Here is an 18,765-nt window from a genome sequence, read left to right as displayed (position 1 = left end):
AAGATTTTCCGAACACTACTATCGACCAGAAGGACTAATACGGGTTGACGTCCACGCACCTCGCGACTTGACAAACGAAAGACATGGCGTCTTGGGCCTGACGGTCCAAGAGCCCTCGGTGCAACAAAGTTACAGCGGTAATTAGCCAATGAGATGCGAGGGCGACCTTCCGGTGCCAGAATCGGCATGGTCAGCGTCATTCCGGGCCTGACTCGAGTGCTCCGACGGTGTTCCGACGATTCTCAATCTTGTCGGTTACATACTATAATTACGAATAAAAGATATTGAGATGCAATTCTCACACATTCATCCATACATCTTAATGAACAACCTATTTTAATTTGGTACATATTGTACGCATGGTTTAGCCTAATTGTTGATGATGATTTTGACTTAAAAAGAAGAGATACTTTTGGGTTGAGACTCGCTGGGGTTTATCTCACCACTTCACGCTTTGCGTTCTTGGTAATGTTAAATATGGCACCAAGTTAAACCCAATACGCAGGCCTGTACGTGACTTTCTCTAGGAGGGGTGGAACTCGTCGGTTGAAGCAATATGATATTTTGCGTTATTTATTACGCCGTAACTTATTCTTAACCGATCAAGATGTTGAGTGAAATAAAGCGTCTTTAGGTTACTCTCTGAGAACTATTGAAAAAGGTTCGCCGGGACGTAACAGGCATGAGATATTTATCATGTCAATTTTGTAGCTTTATTAGTATTTACCAACAATACTACAAAAAAAATTGGGACATTCAATGCAAAAACAATTCTGTCGGAATTTAATGCCAGGTCACGACTTATGAACTTTCTCATTCCAGCATTCACATTTTTTTGTAAACTATCATCTTTATGAGTCATAAGGGTCGTCGGAAAATACAGAAATGAAAAAAGTTATTATATATTACTAAACAGAAGAAAAGTGGATTAATAAATAAATGTTATTAAATTGTGAATATTACAAAATTTGTTTTCACTTCAGGATTGGATATTAATTTCATATCGATATCATATAATGGTTCCATGTCCGACAGTGGAAAATCAACACCAAATGTTTTTTACCAAGTATTTTCAATAGTAACAGCTCCTTCATATTTTTGTTTCATGAAATTTTCCATTTTTACTAATAATTTTGACTGGTTTTTTCGCTCTATTTTGAGAGATGTTAGCTCCTTTATTATTGCAAGAAACTCTAGGTCAAGAAAAATTAACCGTATCAAAAATAATAATATTCAAAAAGTAATAACTGTTCGTTATGGAATAGAACAAATTTTTACAGTCTTGGCGAAGGTATACTCCTTGATCAACACTGTTTCCTTTGAGTTGATGAAAGGTTGAATCTGAGACAGATTTGTCATTGTCAGCATTATCTATAAAAAATTGAAGGTAATTTTGAGAAAATTATGAATTACATTCTTAACATTGAAATGCTTTTCATCAAACCTGGAATCACAATTAATCCGTTTTCATCAACAATTGCGTCTGTAGGAAAATTCCATTGTGAATCATTATCATTTAAGTTTGACTCATTGTTTAAATGCTGTGTGTTGGTAACGGAAAGTAATTGATGTAACGTCGAGGGCCTGTGATAATAAAAAAAAAGTGGTCTGTACTTTTGACCGGACCTACCTATTTTTATATACTTCGACACGCTGAATCCGAATCTGAAGTCAGTTTTGCCCGTACACCCTCAGAATTTTAAGTAAATTGCAAAAAATTTGCAGTTTTGGTAAGAAAAAAATTTATGGAACTATAGACGTATGATTTTCTATAAAATAAAATATATGGAAATTGTTAACTAAGCCGCGCGAGGCTTTGAGAATATCAATTTTCATGAGCATTTTCGAATTCGTGAGAAAAAACTACGTTGAATCAAAAAAAAAAAAAAATTTGTTCACAACAATTTATTGGGAAATGACAAACTCGAACATGACATCTAGCGGCGAAAAATGTAACTGCTGCTGTCAAGTCGCTGCCCGGTGTTTACCAGTGTTTGCGCCGTGATATACGTGCGTTTTGTTAGTATCAAAGAGATTTATTAAAGCAGTGACTCAATAATTAAGAAAAGAAATCAACAAATAAGGATCGTGACAGTATGGGCGACATTCCGGGCGAAGGTATGAGGTTTTCGCCAAGAATCTCTAAAGACAAATCATTTTGTGTCGTATACGGCTGCTCAAGTAAACGTAGCAGAGATCCAACCGTGAGATTCCACACATTTCCGACACGTGGACAAACTTTTGTTAAAATTACCAATAAACAAGGAATATCGGAAAAAATCGACAAATTCAAGGCCTGGGAACAAGCAATAAAAATCGGTAAACCGATTACTCCGACCATGCGCATCTGTTCCTTGCACTTTAAAAAAGAGGATTATTTTCTGCCAGGTAAGAAGTACCAAATTATTTTTGGAGTTGATGTAGATTATACTATAGAAAAAAAATTAAAGAAAGGATTTATTGTTAACTTTTGCAAAGTGATCTTTATATAAATAATTTTAACACAATTCTCTGTTGCAGATGTTCAATCGAAAAGAAAAAATTTAAAAATTAGTGCAGTTCCGTCATGTAACTTGCCGAAGAGATCAACCGACAAAGTAACAGAAACTGCGGAAAATAAGAATCGAACGAAAAGAATATTAGAAAGAGAACAGAAGCGACAGTTGATTGCGAAAGAGACAGTTAAAAAAGTTGAAACCCCTGCCGGTAAAGACTCTCCGATGGAAGTGGATGCCAATGAAAAATGTGTCGAAACACAATCACTACTTGATATTCCACCACTTTCCTCTACTGCTGAAATTGGAATTCAAGTACAGAGCGGAGACCTTGTTCCAACACTACGCAGTCTTATTAAGAGTGATCGGCAACTCAGTACTCTCACTGGTATTGAAAATTTCACGATACTCGAGCGAATTGTAGATATTGTGCATACAATGAACCCAAACATTGCGGATTCAAAATCAACGGTCCAAGAACAAATATTGATGACGTATATTAAACTAAAACAAAACGCATCATATGCGCTTCTCGCAATTTTCAGTCGAATGTACAGTGCACAAAGCTGCAAAAGAATATTCCTCCGAATGTTAGACGTTTTAAGTAGAGTCCTTCGAGTAGCCATTCCTTTCCCCTCAAAGGCTGAAATCTCACGAAATATTCCGACGTGTTTCGAAGGTTTCGAAGATGTTCGTGTTGTTCTAGATTATACAGAGATATTTTTGCAAAAACCAAAAAATCTTTGCTGTCAAATCCTGACATATTCATTTTACAAAGGAACCTACACAGTAAAATTCATGACCGGAGTCACTCCGGCTGGTATGATTTCATTCATAAGCAAACCATACGGAGGAAGATCGTCGGACAAAGCGATATTCGTAGAGAGCAACTTGTTGGAAAAGTTACAGGCAAATGATGCTGTTATGGTTGACAAAGGGTTCCTGATCGATGATATTTGCAAAAAAAATGACATAAAACTTATTCGGCCTCCTTTTTTGAAAAAACAAAAACAATTCTCAAGCGTCGACGCATGTTTAACTGCAAAAATTGCCAAAGCTAGAGTACACATCGAGCGTTCCAATCAAAGACTCAAAACATTCAAAATTCTAGGGGATAAACTTCCATCCAAACTTGCATCGAAGATCGAACAAATATTCACAATAATTTGCGGAACAGTAAATATTGGTTCTCCAATTCTAAAAAACAACAAGTTTCCATCGTTGTGACCATCTTTTTCTACGTAACTTTGAATGGGAATAAAATAATAAATATACGTATGTTTATTTTTATATTACATAAATATAAAGCTTTATATTTCTCTCTTTTCTATGCGTACACTCAAAATGCAAGTGAATAAAAGAAACGTTGTAAATTAAACCTTAAGACAAAGATTATGTACCATCATGTTAAAATAAACGTGTTTGATTGCAAAAAGCATTTCTTTAGCAAAATTCTCATCGAAAGAAACATGCAAAACAATCATGCTGTTGTCGAAAGGTGCAAAAATGACCAAATCAGCTTGTTGCAAGTTTAAAATCGCCATGCCTGCTTGGACTTGACCGTAGTACGTATGCTTCTTTTTCAAAGTTATACTAGCGTTTGTTATTTTCAACCAGTTCAAGTTTGGTATCACGTCGGAAATTGTTTGCGTTTTTCCAGCATAAGGGCATTTAATTTCGATAAGCTTATTTGGTTTGCCATCTTTAAATATAACTCCATCGGGAGAATACCCTAGCCATCGATTTTGCTGTGACACAATTAATCCGAATTGAAAAACTTGCTCCGATGTTCGCTTCTCATATTCTTTGCGTGCAAGACTTTCACTGTCTGCGCCGTGTTTTACAAACTTGTTAGTGAAATCTTGAGGGTTGAAATAATTTTCGGATTTTTTGTGCCAATCAGGATTTTTGTTTTTACTGTAGGTGTACAGCTCATAACACCTTGATCCCGTGACTCTCATTTGGCGCTCCTTCAACCAAACCGAAAACGATGTCATGCTCTCTGTACAGATGTCCACAACATCTCTCTCCAATCCATTCAGAATATTTTGACAACATTCTCTGAGCGGGCGATGAACGCAATCCGCTAAATGTTGCATACATTCTGATGTTTGGTTCAGAAAAATCGTTCTAATTTTCTCCCTCTGGGGATCAGATACAGGGACAATACTTTTTGGAAGAATAGGAGCGTGCCGTCCAAACCTGTGTGAAATCCAAATCAAGTTCCCCAAAGATACATCATCACCCTTTGAAAAATATAGACCAGAGAAACAATAACTGCACACCTCCAAGGTTAAAAAGAAAATTTTTAGTAATTAAATGGATTCTCGTGAAGAAAGTTATGGTGTAAAAGTTCAGATTCTCAAAAGCATGCTCAATGGTTAAAAAAAAAAGTTTTTATTTATTTATTTATTTCTAATTTTATTATTTATTATAACAAACTATGGTAGTCTAGGACTAAATATAAACAAACTGCATTGGACATTAAGACCCAAAGATCCTTTTCAGAACCTTTTCCACTCCTGCGCGTAGCAGGTCTGCGAAGAGATTCTTCGCAGACTCTCAACGCAGGACGCAAAAGGGTTTCTTATGTTGAAATCTTCATTGTAGGTTTTGTTGAAAGTTTATTATAAACTAGATACACATGGTGAGCTATATTTATTTTATACTATAACTTTATGCTATGAAAATTCACTTTTTACTAGAATTTTGACAAAATACCAACACCATCAAGTTGGTACACATCGTTCATTAGAAAAGAGAGAATAGAGGAACGCTATTTTCTATTTTCATTTCTCTTAGGTTTATGTAATATATTATCCATCGTATCAAACTGGATTGAGTATTGGAGTTGGCTGTGTGAAATGAAAGGCAGAAAGTTTTACGTGTGTTGTGCAAATGCTGATCCTGGAATTCCTTGTAGAATCATCGCTCGTATCAGCTCTTCGTCCGCAACGTTAACTACGTCGATGGATTTGAGTCGGAAACATTCGTGCTCTTCTAACGGCACCGGCTTATATTTTTCCAGTGATTTTTTTTGAGGCTCGCTCCACACGCATTTTTTGTCCGTACATGAGAGAACGTCCAGTTTATCGATATCGTTTCTAATCAGATATAATAACTTTGGTTAATTAAGAACACATTGATTGATTATTGAAACCATATTTACCTGGTAAGAAACAACAACACAGCCAAACTATGTTTGCACTTTTGACCGAGTCCAGCTTTGCACGTGCAGGTTATGTTGCCGATCACTCCTGCTTTATTTAAAGTTGCGTTTATCTCGTGAGGACTGCTTTTTAAATTGGATGTTTGAAAACAGAATGCTCGGACTTTGATAATATTATTTTCACAGTCACGAGCATCCTCGCATCTGTCACACCGGATTATGTGGCCTGCATTCAGCAATTTTTCACCTTCGATGAAATTTCTGTGCGTTGGAGCTGTCTCAGCCCAAGCACACACATCGCCAGTGGTCAATCTCATTGCGAGAATTGAATGGATTTTGATAAATTCGAACCGATAAACAAATAAATAGAAGCGACTCCCTATGATTTCACGTGTTAGCATGGACCGGCTGACTTGGATGAGGCCGCCATATTGAATAGGCCACGCCTCCGTGTTGGTTCCCAATAAGGGAGATATGGAGATGGTTAACTAAGCCAGGCGAGAGGAGCCGCGCCGCGGGGCGAGACGCAGGCCCCCACCACGCCACACGGCGGCACCGACGCTGCCATCCGTATATTCCGCGCGCGAGTGACCGAATGCAGTCATGATCTGCCATAAGATTATTGCTCAAAACGGTTTCTATAATGTCAAATATTATGCCTAACACTATTACGAATGCCCCCGAACTTGAATTTCGCGAAAATGTTGATTCAAACAGTAATAAATTAAACAAACGTAAAAATGATTGTATCTCGGCTTGTAATGAAGATATTGAGACTTTTTTTTTTAGATTACGCGTCTCGCTAAGACCTATGAGAATCTTGAAGAACATTTTGAATAACTTTAATATTTAAGGCGTAACTTGTATTTGTTTATAAGCTAAAATTTTATATCCTCGAAAAACATGGTTTTTTTTTAAAAACCTATTCTTTTCAGTTAAATCCTGAATGTACATGCTGAAAAGAATCACCCTGATTTTTTTGCACCTTCTCGGCCTTGTGGAACAAGTGCTATATCGACACGCCGGATTTACGAAAATTGGTCATTATTGCTAAACTACATAACCCGGCTGGATAATACTTATCGATATCTCTTCGGGACAGTTTCTTTTAGGGGATGGATGAGTTTCAGAACAGTACTTAATAAATAAACCACGTAAATACAATAATAAATTTTTTGAAAAATTTTTTGTTCAACAGTGATTTACCGCCAAACCAATAATTATACATGATTTTTGCAACAGAACTTATTTTGTAGATTTCATTACGGCGCACATTTTTTGTAGGAAACTTTTTTCGATAAATCTCATTCCAAAGATAATAACATCAAAATAGTGATTTTTTTTTCAAATAATTTTTCCGGCCAACAGCCGTCATTTCTCGACACCTCAAATTTCATAATATATTCTTTGAGGTCCAAACTGCCTACAAAAAAAATGGCGATTTGGCACGGTTGTTGAATAGAACTCATGTACATTCCGACTGGACTAATAGTGATTTTTCCGATCTCGACTAACCCACAAACATGAAAAGCAGGGATATTTTGTAAACCCTGATTGATGACCTAACAGAAGTGTCGCAAATTTTCCAATCACCACGAACTTTCCATTGATGCTCCGAATACTTCATATTATTTAATACAATCTGTAAATTTTCATAAGTTTCTTTAAGTTTGGTCTAGTGGGCTATTGGAATCGGTGCACACGTGTTTCTGTTATGAAGACGAACAGCGTTGAGACTTCTTTTTGACGAATCAATAAAAAGCCTCCATTCATCGTCTTTGTATGTGTTCGGTTTCAATTTATCAACCAAACCTTTCACATCTGAACAGTGAACCAATGAATTTTCGCTGTCGTTGTTGAAAAATTTTTGGAACTCTTTCTCCCTATCGCGATAAAAATAAGCTGATGTTCCTTTAGCTAATAAATTTTTCTTCTTTAATACAGCCGCGATATGTTCAGATCCTTCTTCGGATAGCCCTATATCTCGCATACGGTCATTTAATTCTAGTTGGTCGAAGGTTTCAGGGTTTTTATTTTCACCAACAACATCGGGCAAGTATTCTTCGTCCTCAGAACTGTTTTCTTCATAGACGTCGTCAACTTGCATCCCCTCTTCGTCCTCATCCATCGGCTCAAGAGTAGCAGTTTCTTCGACAACCAAATTTTTTTGAGGTTTTACAATTGATGGAACGTTTGGATATTGAATCTTATGTTTAGTTGTCGAAATAAAACCTGCAACGTCAGTCATACAAAAGTAGCAGTTCTTTTGATTTGTTGGTGCAGACCATATCATGGGCTTCGAAAATTTTAAGCTCTCTTGATTTCTCGTCTGCTCCCAACGAATTAACATCGTGTGACACCGACCACAAACGGTATGTGGTACCCAGGTTGCATTCCAGTTGGTAATTTGAATACCAAAGCAATCTTCATAAACCTTTTTCAATTTGTTTGAAAAAGGTGTACGGTACTTTGTCACTTCAAACTCTCCTCATATGTAATAAAAACAATCAGAACTTTTGTTACATATGTAAGAGACACTTCTTGTAATATTATACCCTTCAGAAGCCAAGTCACCCACTAATGAAGAGCTGCAGTCACTGGATGACGACGCCTGCGAGCCTGCTTTCTCACTCTGACCAGACGCCGATACTGGGATTCCGAGCAGGGTACGGCAACTCCAATACATTGAACTGTTAATCACCTCCGACGCACCACCTGCACTTGGCTCAAAACACTAAGTCTTATATGGCGGGTCGTTTAAATGGAATTGACGGTTCAGCTTTTCATTCGGCTGGATTAATTCATTAATTCAAACTCTGCGTCGGGAAAGGGAATATTTGCTGAAATGAAAGACAACTTGATTTGTGTTTCATTATTATAATTTATTCAAAAATAGTTATAAAATACTATATCAAAATTGATTGGTTATTTATCGAAGAAAATGTACATTAAAAAAGAACAATAACTGAGATTTTCAAAAATTAAAGTATTGGAAAAAATACCGAAGGCTAAAACCCATCTAATTTCAACGATAATCTATTAAATCATGCCCAGGAAAAAAGCAGAAGGCAAAAAAACCTGGCTGTTAAATATTCACAATAACATTTAGGTGACGATATTAAAATATCAGCTAGTGCATTCTATCATGAGCTAGTGTCGTCAAAATATATGTACATATATACAATATTACTCTCAGGATTGTCAAATCTAAATATTTCATTTACAAAATACTAAATAGTAGGTGAATACTTTATCACAGTGACTTATCTTCTACGTTCGGACTCAAATATTTCCAGAGATATTAACAATAACATTTAGATATTTCCAAATTTGTATATTTCATTTTACTACGCGCTAACTAGTAGGTAAATAGGTACTTATCACAGAAACTTATATTCTACGCCTCGACTTGAATATTTCCGATATTCACAATAAAATTTAGATATTTCCAAATTTAAATACTTCATTTTACTACGTGCTAAATAGTAAGTAAATAGGTACTTATCACAGAAACTTATATTTTACGCCTCGACTTAGATATTTTCAAATTTAAATACTTCATTTTACTCCACACTAAATGGTAAGTAAATTACCTAATCACACCTGAATTGTTTTATACGCCTATACTTGAATATTGACAGGATTCACAAACTGTTTCTATGCCTAGAGTGTTTAAATCTATATGACCTGGCTTGCCTGTTACAAAATTTTCATTATAAAGTGCTCTATCATATTTCCCGGTGAGAATTATATTGACATTAGAACAGAATGCATGCACCTGCAATAAAATCAGCACTTCTAAAAATTTTGATTTCATCGCAGATGCATGCTTTGGACACGTAGACCAAATTGCAAACTCGTTTTCATACAGTTTTGAGGGTAATGTTGCCAGCAGTTTTCTTCTAAAGCAATGACTAGGAAGCAAAGATTTTAACAATTGATTACAATGGTTGACTGATGCTAAGAAAACTGAATTAACGTAATGTAACTGGCTGTCTGAAAATAGTAGAGAAAGAGAATTTCCTGCCAAGATACACTCTTTACATTGTTCACAGTTATTAACATGTCGTAACAAAATTTGAGCAACCTTACTAGCAGCATGGCTAGTCATTGTGTTATAAAAAATAAAAGGTAAGCTAGATGATTGAGGAGAATTTTCAAGAGGTAAAGGCAAATCATCCGTTGAGCCAACGTCAGGTTCTTGATTAACGTTCTGATCCTCCACCATGCAACACAAATCTCCGAACATAATACCTTAGTCGTCTTCTCAATTCTCTCCTTGTAAATGAGGAATCGAGATGCTATTGACGACCAGTGATTGATATGCTGCGGTGAATTGCTTGCACGAGGGACTTACATTACGCCAACCATGACTACGAATAGAACCGAAGTAATTTTCCAACGAGTCGAGTCTTGATTCATATTCCGAGGGCAAAAAGAGGAAAAATTGTCTTCAACGAGGAGTCGCTTCCAGATTCGTTGAAAGCCATCTAATGTCCTGTTCCAATTCGCTAAGCACGGAATTGTTCTGACTGGCCTAAGGCTGTCCATGTTGACGAAGCGTATCTTTTGCAATTTCTTCCGGGCATCCGCCCAAAACAGTCTTTGTTCCGGGGTCAGTGTCATTGCGCTCCGTAAATCGGTGATCCTTTCTCCTACGTTGGAAGATCCATTAACCGAATCAAATAAATCATTGAAGAAAACTAATAACTTGCTGGTATAAAGCGCTTCCTTTGGCATCCTATTTCCTGCTGATGTCATACATTCACATCTTGCTGCCATGGCTAGAAAAGTTGCGCAAGTCCGACTGAAGACTTGAGCTGCGTATTTGACTTTCATCTTTTTTATGGATCGTCGATCAACGTGGCTCTTTGTCATTCTCCACAGATGCTGGTTGTCGGTTTCTGCATACAGGTCCAAGTCGTGTAGCAGCTCCAAATGACTCCACTTTGCAAAATGACGTTCTCCGACGACTTGCTCTGAAGGCTCAACCTCCAGATGTTTATTCAGAAGATTGTTTCTTAAACATTTTAAAAGATGAGGGGGATCGAAGATGGGAATGATCTTCATCCTAGAAAGCATGATTTGAGTGGAATCGTTTGCTGAACCTTTTTTCACTTTAACTCTACGATATTGTTCTTCCAATTGATTAATAGCAGCAACATTAGAACTCCCTTGATCACAAACTGTATTAACAAGCGTCAAGCCAACTTCCTTGAGTACTTGAACATGTGATTTTATTAAATTGATCAGTAGATCTGTAGTTGTTTGTGATCCACAAAATGTGAAACTAAGGGGCATTTTCCAATTATTTTTTATACCACAGACCATAAATACTAGAGCTTGGTCAGCAATTACCCCAATCTTCAAAACTTACTATTTTATCGAGTTTTCTATCATATTGTGAATTTGCGTCCAATTTGACCTCATCCCACATAAGTGTGACGAATTTGTTTTGAGGATCTTTCAATGAATCTACTTTATTTTTCAAAGCTCTAATTACTTTCTCACTAATTCCAGCGTCTAAGGAATATCTATTCAATAATGATGTTAACGTGCGAACGGATGGTAATTGAAATTGGGACTGAAGCAAACGATACCCTCTACCAGATGCTTTCATCCAAGAAAGTGATAGAAGTTTTTCCTCCAGTGTAAAGCGCCGTCCTCGCGGTGAGTTTTTCAGCTGCATTCTGAAAAATATAAACTGTTTTTTAGTTAATTTTGCTGCGAATGCTTCAAGAGATCTGTCCTTGCAGAGTTTCATAGCTTGCTGTAGCGGGTCTCTGTATGTTGAAGCTCGTTTCTTGTAAATATTGACCGCAGATCTCAAATCTCGAGCTTTCTTGATAAGGTACCTTTCTCTTTTTGGAACACCCGATAAATGAGACCCTAGAGGACGTTTCCGTTTCCGTGAGATGGATATAGGTTCGCCTTCCTTGGACTTCGTCACAGGTTCATCGCCTTGGTATGATGAAGGGGTGATTGACTGCTCAGCAAGCTCTGTTTCGAGAACAATTAATCGACGATCCTCAGAGTTTCTCGGAAACTCGTTTATCGAAGAATCACTGGCATTCTCGACAACACTTATCGGCAGCCGCAATTTCGGTGAAGACGCCTTTTTTAGAGTAGGCTTCTGAGTTTGCGCCAGGTAGTCAGTTCTGCAAAAATGCCGGTGACACACTCGATATTTGTTCAACTCCGCAATCCCTAGATTACTCAGTTCAGGATTTCCTGAACTTTTCACCCAGAGGTTAGCTTCGTTGACATTTTCCGGGATCCGGTGGGCTTTTTCTTTACGAACATCTGTCTCACATGTAAGCACCACACATTTCCACAACGCAGTGGTTTTTCTTACAGGAGGCATCGTAGACACAAATCGTTGCTTTACCTCGGCAAATCTCAAACTTTCTACTTTTCACAAGCCACTCCGAACACTACCGTACGCAATGCTTGCAAAAATCGAAATGGCTGCGCGTCACTGTCATGACCAGTCATGGCGGCTGAAATGACGCGCTGACGCAGCACCACCAGCGCCTCTTTAGGTGGCTCAAATCACTGAATCACACGCCGGTCCTCCCCTATAGAGTTGCTGGCCCCTGATTCCGAGTTCCTGTATCGTAAAACACATATTGCTTGTGCGTGCCATGACGGCACACACGCCGTTAACCCAGGGACTCTGCCAGATAGTTCTGTTGCCCACCGTCACCACGTGGAAGTGCCCTGGTTACAGGCACCAGCTTCTAACCTTCAATTTTTTGCTATTTTTCGCAATTTTCAGGTTTTTTTTTTGAAACTTACTTAGATTTTAAATGGCTTATGGTTGAATAAACTTCTGATTCGGATTTAGCGGACCAAAATACATAAAAATCATACTTGGTCTATAGTTCCATACATTTTTTTCTTACCAAAACTGCTAATTTTTTGCGATTATTATGGTTTTTTGCAATTTACTCAAAATTTTGAGGGTGTACGGGCAGAACTGGTTTCAGATTCGGATTTAGCGCGTCCAAATACTTATAGATAGGTAGGTCCGGTCAAAAGTATAGACCACTTTTATTTTTGTGGGCCGGTGATAATTAGGTTAGTTATTATTCATGGTTACATCCAACGCGCTTTGAACTTCGGTTACCATTTTCGATGATACATCTTGTTTCACACTTTCTGATGTTGAAGGTTAACAAATAGCCTTTTTAGATGTTTCTCAATTTTTCATATTTGATGGTTTAATCTGTTCCTTTTTTTTTTTCATTTTGTTGTACTTTCTGATCAATGAAAAATTCTTTATAACGTAATTTAAGAATTTCCCGTTCATTTTTTTTCAAAATAATTCAATCAATTTGTAGTGAAGGTGGTTTTTGAACTATAGATTTGTCATGAATCCTACGCCACAATCGAGCTACCGATTGATGAGGTGATCGCAAGATTCTCTTGATTTTCCCGAGTAGATTTTTTTATGAAAATGCATTCATTTCACTCAAACTACAATCCATATTTACCGCGTCATCAGCTAAGTATGTCAAATAATGCATGTTGACTGTTACGGGTTGCCCTAGTGAATGCATGAAATCAAGGACAAACATTGACATTATATCAATCTTTGGCTCAATAAGTGTCAATGGCCATGCTTTATTATGATGATTAGGATCATCGAAGTCACAGAACATTCTGTTAGATCCGCACTTAGGTTATATAGTTAATATCAGGATGGGCAGGATCTTTCAGGATATGTGATTAATAACTCCCGGAGTGTACTTGTATCGTGGTCCTTATTTCCAGGCGCACGTGTGACACTGAGAAGCCCACGGCCGCTCGTACAGTTTCGTGAGGGCTCGGGGATCTTCGTACCATCGCTACACAATCGTATGCTTATGAATAGGGACCGAGCCGCTAGACTGTCACGCCAACTGGTGACAGAAATGTACAATAATCGGGCGAAAAAGTTAAGCAGCAGCACGTTGTTTTAAATGTAGTTAATGTTTTATTAAATAAATATTGAAAAATTGTTCGAAATGTCTCCATCAGTAAAATGTTGTTGTATCAAAGGATGCACAGAAAAATCTCGTCATAAGTGGAAAGTTGATTTACCAGTGAAATTTTATTGTTTTCCCTCGAGTAAATGTGGTGCCACATGGAAAGATGATAAACGTATAAAGTGGATAAATGCAGTAAAAAATTATGTGTAAGTAAGACATTATAATTATTAACAGTAGTGACATTGTAATTTAAATATTACAAAATCAAACCGAGTGGTATTTTATTTGAATAAAAAGTTACGTATAATAATTAAATTAAAATTTATGTAATAGTATACATTTAACCTCTAAATTTCGTTGTTTTTTTTCAGTAAAAATCCGAAAGAATGGGAGCCAAATCAACATACGAGAATTTGTAGTGCTCATTTTATAAATAATAGTAAATCGGACAACTCACATCATCCATCTTATGTTCCTTCGATTTTTCCTGGAAAAGAAAATACAAGAAATTCCATTCAACGTCTGCAACGATTTGAACGGTCAAGAACACGTCAATTAAATAAGGACAGATTAATTTACAGTATCACCAGTAGTGTAAACAGTAATAATTGTATTGGAGATAAAAATATTAATAATACAAGTGACATTGCAATGGAGCAAGACGCAGGAGGAATGATAACGGAAGCTCAGGACGACTGTCATAGGGACGTGAATGTTATGAATGTTTCTCCGCCAGCCTATCGAAGTATTACTTGTCAAACTGAGGATTTTATTCCTGATATTTCAACTGATGATGTTACGTATTTTTTTTGTAATATAAATAATCATGATGGTATTAGTACTGCAGCAGTCCAAGTCAATATATCTGTGAAAAAAACCGCAGATAAAATGTGTGAAGCTTCGATGCCGTCCATGAAAAGAAACGTTCCAGTTGCGATCCAATCAATTTCGAGTCTATACAATCTCACTGTAAAGGATTCCATGGATTTTCATCTATTACAAGTGATGAAACTATAAGTAGCTTTACAGGTGTTACATTATCTATCTTTTCATGGCTTTTGAATAAACTCCCAGAAGGTAAAAGTTCTCCCATTGACAAAAAAAACAAAATTATTCATTACATTAGTGAAGCTAAAAACCGGTTTGACATTTACTGCGATTTCAGTATTATTTAATATTCATCGAACTACTGTTAATCGAATATTCGTAAAAAATTTGCAACAGTTGAATATTGTAATGAAAAACTTTATATTCTGGCCATCTAAAGCCGCTGTTCGAGCAACCTTACCAGAATCATTTAAGCTACATTATCCAGACACTCGTGTTATCATTGACTGCACCGAAGTAAACACAGAAGTTCCACCAGCAGTTAAACATCGAGTTTTAATGTATTCAGATTATAAGCATCATCACACAATGAAATTTTTAGTAGGATGTACTCCAAGTGGATTTATAAGTTTTCTGTCAAAGTGTTATGGTGGTCGTGCTGGTGATTGTTTCATTACAAATGATTGTGGTTTAGTAGATTTAATTGAACCTGATGATGTTGTGCTAGCAGATAAAGGTTTCCCGCAAATACAAACAAGAGTTCAAGAAAAAAATGAGATTTTTGTTATGCCTCCGTTTTGCAACAAAAATCAATTTACACCTGAGGAAGTTGATGAGACTTACAATATTGCTTCAGTGAGAATACACATTGAACGAGTAAATCAAAGAATAAAAGACTTTAATATTCTTTCCAAAGTACCAGTGTCACTTTTGCCTCATGTTGATGAAATTGTTTTTGTCATATGTGCTATCATAAATATTCAAAAGCCCCTGTTTAACCAGGAAAAATCAGTGACAGAATAATAAAAGAATATGATTAAATAGTAAAAATAATTAATTGCAAATTTAGAGGATAAAATGAAATCCACAATGTAATTAAATATAATTTTTATTAAACTCTGATACATAAACTATGATATAATAATTTGAATACAAAACTTTTACAAAACTATAATAAAATTATTTATTTTATGATTAAAAAATGACTTACACAAATATTTAGTACTTTTGTTTGGGCCTTATTATATATCATTATTATATTTAGCTATAAATAAAAGAAACAAAAATTTAACATTTCTTCAAAATTTCCATTTGTTGAAACAAATTAGCATATAAGTGTTTATTAGTATGTTTGTACTTTATTTACTTTTACTATATTTAATAAATACCCTTTCAACATAATGCACAAAATAAAATTTTTCTAGCTTAGGAACTACCTTACTTAGAAAAGTTTCGTCACGAGCAACTGTTATCAAAACACAGCCCTGAGGTGAGTATACAAATAAATCGCAAAAACCGACATTTGTAACATACATTTGCAGTTGTATCTGAGTGTAAATGGAATGAGTTGTACTCAGGTGTAATCCATTTTCATCTGATTTCAAATATTGCACATTACATTTCCCATTCTCAGCATCATATATCGGTATCTTCTTGCACGTATAAGGACACTTTATTTCGACTAATTTTTTTTGCCAAATAGCAGAACCGTGAATCAAAATAGCATCAGGCGAGCAGCATAACCAGGGTTGATTAATGTTAACGACCACACCGACTTGAACAATTTCGAAATTTTGGTCCATAAGCTTTTTGTACTCTTTCAGAGCTACACTTTCCATTTTCTTACCATACGCCATGGCTTGTGTCTCAACTTTACTTGGTGTTAATAGGCCAGTGATTGCTTTTTCAGTATCAAAACGATCCCCTTTTAACTTGTGACCATTACTTGCTGTTACTCGGAAGATACGCTGTTTGTACCACTCGTCTATCTTAGACTGGAGAATAGTTTGAATGCAAATATTTATAGCTTTCTGATTATCACAACACACTTCTTTCAAATAAAACTCATAAACATCACTTGCTACTAAATATTCTTGAGAATAAATCTCATTCAGCAATTGCAGCTGAAGCACTTCCTGGATAACTTTATTTACCTTTGTTTCTACATCACGCTTATCGTTTACTTTTATTAAAGCAACAAGTGATTCAGCTGCAATTATTTCTCTCTCATTTCTTTTGTCTATGTTTATCACTGTACTAAGAGGACAGTTGGACATATCCTCTGGAAAGACGAGCGATTCCAACTTTAATGGTACCACTTTCGGATACTTATCGCTGTAGGGAAGTGGAGTAAATAATTTACTTATTTTTACTCCTTTTTCATACTCCAAGAGCTGACGACGAGATGGCTTTCCCCATTCTTGACCGTGGTTTGTTTTCGAATCAGCAGAATCAGGTGAGTTTACGTAATAGACGACAGCACAAATATGCTTACATTTACCAGCTAATCCGGCTTTGCACGTACACACAGCATCACTTGTATTGCGCTGATCATCTAGCTAAAAACAAAAATTTTCTAATTAACATTATTTTTCATATTTTTCAATTATATTATAAAATTTAAAAGAAGTAAGAGATATAGATACTTACTGTAATGTCAACATTACATGTTTTAGACACACTTGTCTGAGCAACAACATCAGCGTTATGGTTACGAGACCTTTTAATAATTTTTTTTCAACCACTTCAAAAACATGTCAAGATTCATGCAAAAATTTTCTGATTAACATTTTTTTTATATTTTTTAATTGTGTTATAAAGTTTGAGAAAAGTAAGAGATATAGATACTTACTGTAATTTTAACATTATAAGTTTTAGACACACTTGTCTGACAATGAGCAACAACATCAGCGGTTATGGTTACGAGACCATTTAATAATTTTTTTTCAACCACATCAAAGACATGTCCAGATTCATGTAATTTTTTGCCTTTTATGTCGTTTTGACCTCGAATACGTGTATTACTTATTGGTTGGAAACCATATTTTATTATTTTTTCCATTATTAACTAAAAACACATAAGCTATTGTGATACTTTTTACCCGTTTTTTGCTTTTACTAAACACCAGGGCGCGCCACTTCCGACAGATGTGCTGCCTCTGCAGTTAGTGCTCGGTCCCTATACTTAGACGTATACGTATGCTTAGAATCTACAACACATTCTATCTGTTCTCAAATTGTTATTAGTTGATGTAAAAGTCGTAGTTCTGTTACGTGCCAGCCGGTATCCACGGGGGCACCCTCTCTGTATCCTACATTACCGATGTGCAGTTACCATAGGAGAGCTTTAGGAGCTCTTACCCGTAGTTCTTAGACTAATACCGACATGCACAATTATAATCATAACGTGCAATATTCTTATATCGACAGTTCTCTACGCTATATTAACCGTTATTTCATCAGCTAAACTTATATACATATATGGTACTTATATTTTTCTCACATTTGACCGTTATATTTTTCAACATTAGCTTTCAAATAAATCCCTTAATTTACGATCGCAGCTGCAATGCTTCAAAGTAATAAACACTTGCAATTATCACTCAATAAAGATAGTCGAGTAGACTAAACAGAGGAAACGTGGGAAGAGAAGTCATGAATAGCTCTCAGATAAAGAAGCCTTATTCTCAGAATTAGGAATAGCGCCCTTATTTAATGATCACGCGGCCAATTAGCGTATCGCCGCTTGCTTTCTGAACTAACCACCTCACGCTAATTCCCCGCCAAGATCCTACGCACTAATCAGAAACTTTACCCCCATACTAATTAATATCCTCATCCAATCATCCTAGACCCGCGAGAAACTGTAACCCTTTCGAACTCCTCCTACTTTTTCCACCTCTTTTCTCAACACTAATTCAAATTAGACCAGAATAAATCCAGACATCATAGAGAACAGTTTTGGACGTCATAGAAAACAGAACAACCTTAGAACAGAGTTTAATTCAGAAATCATAGAAAAGTTTAGACTCAGTGAATAGAGTCAAACTCAGAACCTCGAAGATTTAATAACAGTTGTGATTGTGATAAGCAAAATACCAAATTATAAACCATTGTAAATTCGACAACCGAGAAGTTGACGGAGATTGTTGATTATTAATAAATGTTTATTCTAAATTAAAGTGTTGTGTAAAGAGAATTATTTCAATCACGCATAGTGATGGTTGGCACGAGCCTAATTACCTTACAAACTCTCAGAATTAATTGAGCCGAACGAGAAGAGCTGAGGAGCTGATCAGCA

The 18,765-nt window shown here is 36.2% G+C and overlaps 3 protein-coding genes across 3 annotated transcripts; 2 read left to right on the top strand and 1 right to left on the bottom strand.

Moving 5' to 3' along the window:
• The first annotated feature begins 1,930 nt into the window (after positions 1-1,930).
• Positions 1,931-3,722, top strand: LOC124416173. Its single transcript, XM_046897098.1, has 3 exons — positions 1,931-2,001; positions 2,096-2,388; positions 2,521-3,722. The coding sequence occupies exons 1-3, from the start codon at positions 1,931-1,933 to the stop codon at positions 3,720-3,722; spliced, it is 1,566 nt and encodes a 521-aa protein (XP_046753054.1).
• Positions 3,723-11,152: 7,430 nt separating this feature from the next.
• Positions 11,153-12,028, bottom strand: LOC124416172. The gene is made up of 2 exons (XM_046897096.1): positions 11,414-12,028; positions 11,153-11,354 (listed from the first exon to the last, which is right to left on the bottom strand). The coding sequence occupies exons 1-2, from the start codon at positions 12,026-12,028 to the stop codon at positions 11,268-11,270; spliced, it is 702 nt and encodes a 233-aa protein (XP_046753052.1). The 3' UTR covers positions 11,153-11,267.
• Positions 12,029-12,308: 280 nt separating this feature from the next.
• LOC124416171 lies at positions 12,309-15,488 on the top strand. The gene is made up of 6 exons (XM_046897095.1): positions 12,309-12,387; positions 13,441-13,614; positions 13,708-13,843; positions 14,009-14,437; positions 14,569-14,801; positions 14,905-15,488. Exons 1-6 carry the CDS (start codon positions 12,309-12,311, stop codon positions 15,486-15,488), a joined length of 1,635 nt encoding a protein of 544 aa, XP_046753051.1.
• The last annotated feature ends 3,277 nt before the right edge of the window (positions 15,489-18,765 follow it).

Source organism: Diprion similis, chromosome 2 (assembly GCF_021155765.1).
Source record: "Diprion similis isolate iyDipSimi1 chromosome 2, iyDipSimi1.1, whole genome shotgun sequence".
NCBI classification, from domain to species: Eukaryota; Metazoa; Arthropoda; class Insecta; order Hymenoptera; family Diprionidae; genus Diprion; species Diprion similis.
This window is presented reverse-complemented; position numbering and strand designations above follow the sequence as displayed.